Source organism: Triticum dicoccoides, chromosome 3A, assembly GCF_002162155.2.
Source record: "Triticum dicoccoides isolate Atlit2015 ecotype Zavitan chromosome 3A, WEW_v2.0, whole genome shotgun sequence".
NCBI classification, from domain to species: domain Eukaryota; kingdom Viridiplantae; phylum Streptophyta; class Magnoliopsida; order Poales; family Poaceae; genus Triticum; species Triticum dicoccoides.
Genome location: NC_041384.1, coordinates 745063073 through 745068804, shown reverse-complemented (window position 1 = coordinate 745068804; position 5732 = coordinate 745063073). Strand labels below are relative to the sequence as shown.

Genomic DNA, 5732 nt, shown 5'->3' with positions numbered 1-5732 from the left:
CGAAGGCGCCGGTAGTGACGGTGGAGGGGGTGTGGCGACTGGGCCGAGACGAAGGCATCATCGGTGAACGCATCGATGAGAGGCGGCGGGTGGAGGGCACAGTAGCAGCGTAGGAAGGCATGGCCGGTGATGATGAGACGGAACGAGGGGCACGCCACGGAGGGCACAGTACCAACCTACAACTGAATTTCCTTCGGTTTTTGCCGTTTTATGATGTTTCTTTTCCGGGTTTTCCAATTGTTTTTCTATTTGTTTCTGTCTTACCTGATTTTTTTTTACATTTTCTCTAGTTTTTTTTCTTGGGTTTTTCGTGGTTTGACATTAACAGTAATTTTTTTCCGTCCTCCCTTATTTATTTATTTTTGTCATTTTCTCTAGTTTATCTTTTGTTCTTCTTGGGTTTTTTGTGATTTCTTTTCAACTAACCGAGAGCATATTTGTGCTCTGTGTCTCGTGAAGCATAAATGTGCTTTATCCCTCGCATGAGCACAAACTATTACATGTGGAACATTACTGTTAATGCACTTATGAACATTATTATTTCACAACTATATATTTGTATGAAAATATGAGTAGTTTGAGACATAAATAAAGATGGGTGGTACAGAATGTAGTAGTTCAATGTCACGTTCAATCATTTCTCAAAATGTGTCATTGTTCTGAACTTTGTTGGTCTGACGGAGGTCTACGTTTAGACATATCATCCAGGCAACTCCTTTTGGGAAATAAGATTCTTCATACAAATTTCAATCATGTCTTATGTGATGTGTCTATTAACATTTAGCAGATGAGATGGAGTTTATCCAATCTTTATATTAACAAATCCTTCCTCTGTCTCAAAATATAAGAACATTTTTCACACTACACTAGTGTAAAAAATGTTCTTATATTATGGGACGGAGGTACATGGTTATGGTAGCTAAGGCATCCAAACACGAAGACATATAGTGGGCAGTTTCATCATATGAAGCGGAATATATTGCTTTGTCAGGTTGATGGGTTGGACGACTACTTGCTAAGATGGCATTTCATCACGGATTATGTGGAGAATGGCATCATCGGGATGAAATGTGTATGTTGCCACCGAAAATTGGCTTGCAGATCTCTTGGTCATTTGAAGCTTCTAGAAATCAGAAGAAAGATTGACATGGTGGTTGTTAACAAAGACAACAAGGTTAGGTGGCAGGGTGAATGTTTGATGTGTCAGGACACCTCTAGTTGATCCCTATCCTTTAACTCCTCAAATGCTTCCTCAAAGTTCTACTTAAATTTGAGAAGTTGTATAGTGGCCGAACCTAACCGACACCCTATATGTAACTCCTCAAATGAACTAGACCCTCATGTAAGTCACTCTCCCACCTTTTCTTCCCCTTCTTTCTCCTTCCGCGCTGCCAAAAATTCGCTAGAATATTTTCTCTCAGAGCATGATGCACTTGGCTGGAGCGAATGACAGTGTCTCCTTCTGAATGTCCTACTCCTGGTATTTGTCGAGCATCTATGGTTGTATACAACATCAACGGGTCGATTCGTAAAAAAATCTCAATCAATGTCGGCATCTGGTGCCCATGATGAGAGAACTGGTTGGAGATGGGTACTAAACCGCATCAACGTGTCGTCTGAGTGCAGCAGGGAGCCTATATAGGTCATTGTACCCGCATTGGCCGGTGCGCAAGCTAGCCGGACGGATACCGCTAGCGGCACCGTTTCTGGATTGGCTCGGCACGAAGATGCGACATGGCGGAGCGCCTGACCAGAAGGCTAGTTACACTGGTACGTGTGATGCTTCTGCTGCCAATGCCTCAGCGAGCGCTAGTGAGAGCCGAAGGAGGACGAAGACGATGAGGAGGAGAGGAAGAGCAGCAACGACGTTGTCGATGGCGGGGCGGGTGGGTATGCCCACTCATTAGGAGGTTCTTGCGTCCAGCGAGAGGGGAGCAAGTGGTGGGCGATGATGAGCCCGTAGACCAACAACTTCGTTGCCCTGATCTAGGAGACCAACCAAACTCATCGCCGCCGGATAGTGTAGACAGAGATGTGAGGGTTGTGCAGGTTACATTTTCTTGATCACCAGGGCGGCAGACGGAAGGAGGAGGCGTCACACACGTATGAGGAGAAGTAATCTTATTTATTTATTGTTGCTTCTAAAGAATCGCTCGTGCTCGCTTAAAAATGAGGGAGTGAGACATTTTTTTTACATAACTCTTCAAAATTTTAAACAGTTAACCGTTTGCCCTGGAGACCTCCTGGTGACACGGAGGGGCTGCCGAGCGAAAGTTTCACGCGTTGTCGCCGACAACAACGACGATCATAGACGCCGCTATTTTCTTGAAGATGTGGTTGTGGTGCTCCTCTTCGTGTCCGGGTTCCGGATGAAAACCTATGTCATCATTGGAGCGATTTGAACCGCTAGATAACATGATTTGACGGTCGAAATGGTTTAACTAGTCAATGTGCACGTGCAATGCACGTTAATTTGGAAGTATATTGAGTGCATGTGGATATTAAGTAGGATATTATTTGCGTGTTAGTATGTGATTAACACTATATTTTGCATGAATTTAACTGCACGCTAAACATGTTGATCGCTCAACATTGAAGCGGTCTAGGTCGTTGGATTGACATGATTTGATGGCCCAGATTTATTAGATCTGCCCCTTTGATCTTTTTATATTGGTGTTTCCATCGTTAAATGTTTCCAAGTGTTGCGCTAAGGGAAGATTTTTTCTTTTCGCAAATGAAAATGGAAGTTTTTTTTTTCTAACTGATCACCGCTAGGAAAGTTTGCATCCGTTGCAAACTGAGAGGGAAACGAACCTACGGTCACCGTGTCTACCACTTGCCGCGCCCGCTCACTGTGTGTCACTAGCACGATGTGCGCCCCGGCGTTGCTCTGATGCGCGCACCGGCCCATGTTCGTCCTCGGCAGCCACGCAGCGGAGATGAAGGCCTCCGCGGCCACCATGCAGCGACGAGGGCACTCCCCTACGCCGCCCACCCTGCCGGCCATGCTGGAGGACAGCGCCTCAAGTCCCCCTCGCGAGGGCGTGGCGACAACACACGTCGGCCTCCACCACAGCAGTGCACCCAACCTGTTCGATGAAATGCACTGGCAAATGTGCGAATAGTCTGTCGACGTGTGTTGTCGCCACGCCCTCGCGAATAGTTTGGGGAACTCTGTTGTTGACAAAGTTATTTTTTTCTTTTCTCTTTTTGCAGACGTTTGAGGTATGACACTGCCCGGAATCTCCCGGACCGACATTACGGGGAAAGTGGGGGGTTCTGCCACTGGAGATGCCTTTAGGTGCAACCGTGCGAGTGGCGGTGCCCGTGCACCGCTGAGAGGATACGCGATCCAAGCTGCAGAGGTACACGGTTAGTTTGTACTATTTTACTCATCCTATATTGTAGTATCTCCATTTCTCATGTGAATATATACTTGCAGTTATTTGATGCTATATTCCGACAGAGTTCTGAATAGCTGTGTGATAGACTATGTTCACCTATATGCATCTACTCAGTGTTGCACTGCATCTTTATTCAAGCATGTTCTGACACTATAACTTGTTGTGTAATAATTTTTACCCATGACATGCATGTTTGTAGTTTTTGAGCTACCATATTGCTTGTCTGGGCGGGGTCACAACATTCTTGCTAATGAAATCAGTGGGGCGGAATAATTACAATACTCAAGAACAAATTTAGTCTAGTGTTGCAAACCTTATAGTGTACCGTGTGCAAAATTGCTTTGTCAACACAAGACAAAGTGTAAAAATATTACAGTATCAATTGCTCGGAAACATTACAGCCTTCATTTCTCGATTGTATTTCGACATATGGAAATGGCATTTCTTCTGTTCTGGTCCTCTATTATCACAGTAACCATTTTAGGTTCAAAACAATGTGGTCTCTACTTACCTTCCTTTTGTAACTAATCCATCACCAAGTTGAAGTATCGACCACCTTCTTCTTGGATTTGGGCTTTTTGTTCTTCTGCTTCTTGTTTTGCTGCAAATCATCATTTACAGGCACCTTGGGCTTCACATCAGCAGCAGCAGCCACCCCTTGTCTCGGTCTGTCTAGGTTGACGTCGCTTAAGCTGTCTTTGGAGATCTTTTCCAAGTGCCCAACAGTACTGTTCTTCTTCTTGGTTTCATCTTTGGAGATCTTTTCCAAGTGCCCAACAGTACTGTTCTTCTTCTTGGTTTCATCTTTGGAGATCTTTTCCAAGTGCCCAACAGCACTGTTCTTCGTCTTGGTTTCATCTTTGGAGATCTTTTCCAAGGGCCCAACAGTACTGTTCTTCTTCTTGGTTTCATCCGGTTTGATGTTTTCCTTCTCAAGTAGCTTGTTATATCTGACATGGTGGCTGTCCTGCTGGTCCAGGGGGTGCCCTGATTTTTGGTTTTCAACATGACTGTCGGGCAAAACCTTCTTGTTCCGCCGAGCAAGTTCAGACTTCTTGGCATGGCTGTCTCCATAAATATCATCCATATCTAAGAAATCAGTATCTTGCTCCTGCAATTCATCAACTCGTGTGCTGCCTCTGACTGCGAGCTTCACTTGCTTTTCTTCTAAAGATCTTGTCTTCGGTTTCTGAATTTTGCTTTCTGTCACTGTGGTGTTGCCAGCTCTCTTCTCTTCTGATCTAGCAGGTATAGTACTATTCCTGCTGGAGTTTGTAACCTTTCCTGCTACTACAACGGCAGGTGTCGTTGGGTTTGTTCGTGCCGGAGTGCTCTTACTACCTACGACCTTTCTGTCTGTAGTCCTGTAGTCCTGGAACCTGGTCTTGATCTCCTCGAGCTCGGCTTCCTTCCGCTGCAGGATTTCCATTAGAGCTGCCATCTGGTCAGGATTTGACGCTGCGGCGGTTTTCTCTTCCAGTTGGCTGATGCGGCTGTCTCTCGCCTTTAGAGACAGCTCCTGTTCCTTCTGAGTTTTCTCAAGACTCGTGACTTTATCTTGCATTTGCTTGATGCGGTTTTCTCGTTCCTTGAGAGATGCTTCTAGTGCTTTCCGGGTGCTGTGAAGATTTGCGGCTTTCCCTTCCATTTGGCTGATGCGGCTCTCTCTCTCCTTGAGAGATGCTTCGAGTTCTTTCTGCGCGTTCTTGAGGATTGTGGCTGTGGCTTCCAGCGTCTTGAGCTTTGTTTTCAGGTCTGTCTTCTGTGTTCTCAGGGAAGACATTGTGGCCTTCATTTCTTCCGCCTTCCTCTTCGTCTCTTTGCCATATGCCTTCTCTTTCTGGTACATAAATAAGAATGAATGGTACAATGTTTGGTTAGTTATATTTTCCTTGAATTTAGAAACCACACTTATATATACGTCTGGTACATAAATAAGATTCTTAGTGTGTAGTAACTGAAAAAAAGATGGCAATCAAAGCACATGTCAAAAAACACATGTATAGCTTCACCGTAGCAAATCTCTGCTGTAAATCAACTGATGTTTAGAGCAATATTCCTATTTCATACACCTGGTTATTACTGATGAAAACGTTGTGCATAAATTGGAAACCATGAGCAAGAATTTGCATCTTGAGAGGTGCATCCATATCCGACTAGAAAGAAAAGGGAGGCGGCAGCTAATTCTAGCAGAGGTTGGCACAGATAAACTTCCCAACTCCTAAACTGTTCTACAGCTGGTGCAATTTGACACTCTTAAAAGGTGCAGATTCATTCCTATATGATGCAGAATGGTTGATCTTGCACCAGCTTGTCTCTGCATGCATG

At 44.8% G+C, this 5732-nt stretch overlaps 1 protein-coding gene across 1 annotated transcript in view; it reads right to left on the bottom strand.

Annotated features, from left to right (window-relative positions):
* Positions 1 to 3726: 3726 nt before the first annotated feature.
* LOC119270631 (spindle pole body component 110-like) overlaps positions 3727 to 5732 on the bottom strand; it is a 2647-nt gene continuing 641 nt past the window's right edge. Inside the window, exon 2 of the mRNA XM_037552651.1 lies at positions 3727 to 5244. Coding sequence (XP_037408548.1) covers positions 3937 to 5244 — 1308 coding nt within the window. The 3' untranslated portion in view covers positions 3727 to 3936. The remainder of the gene's footprint in view (positions 5245 to 5732) is intronic.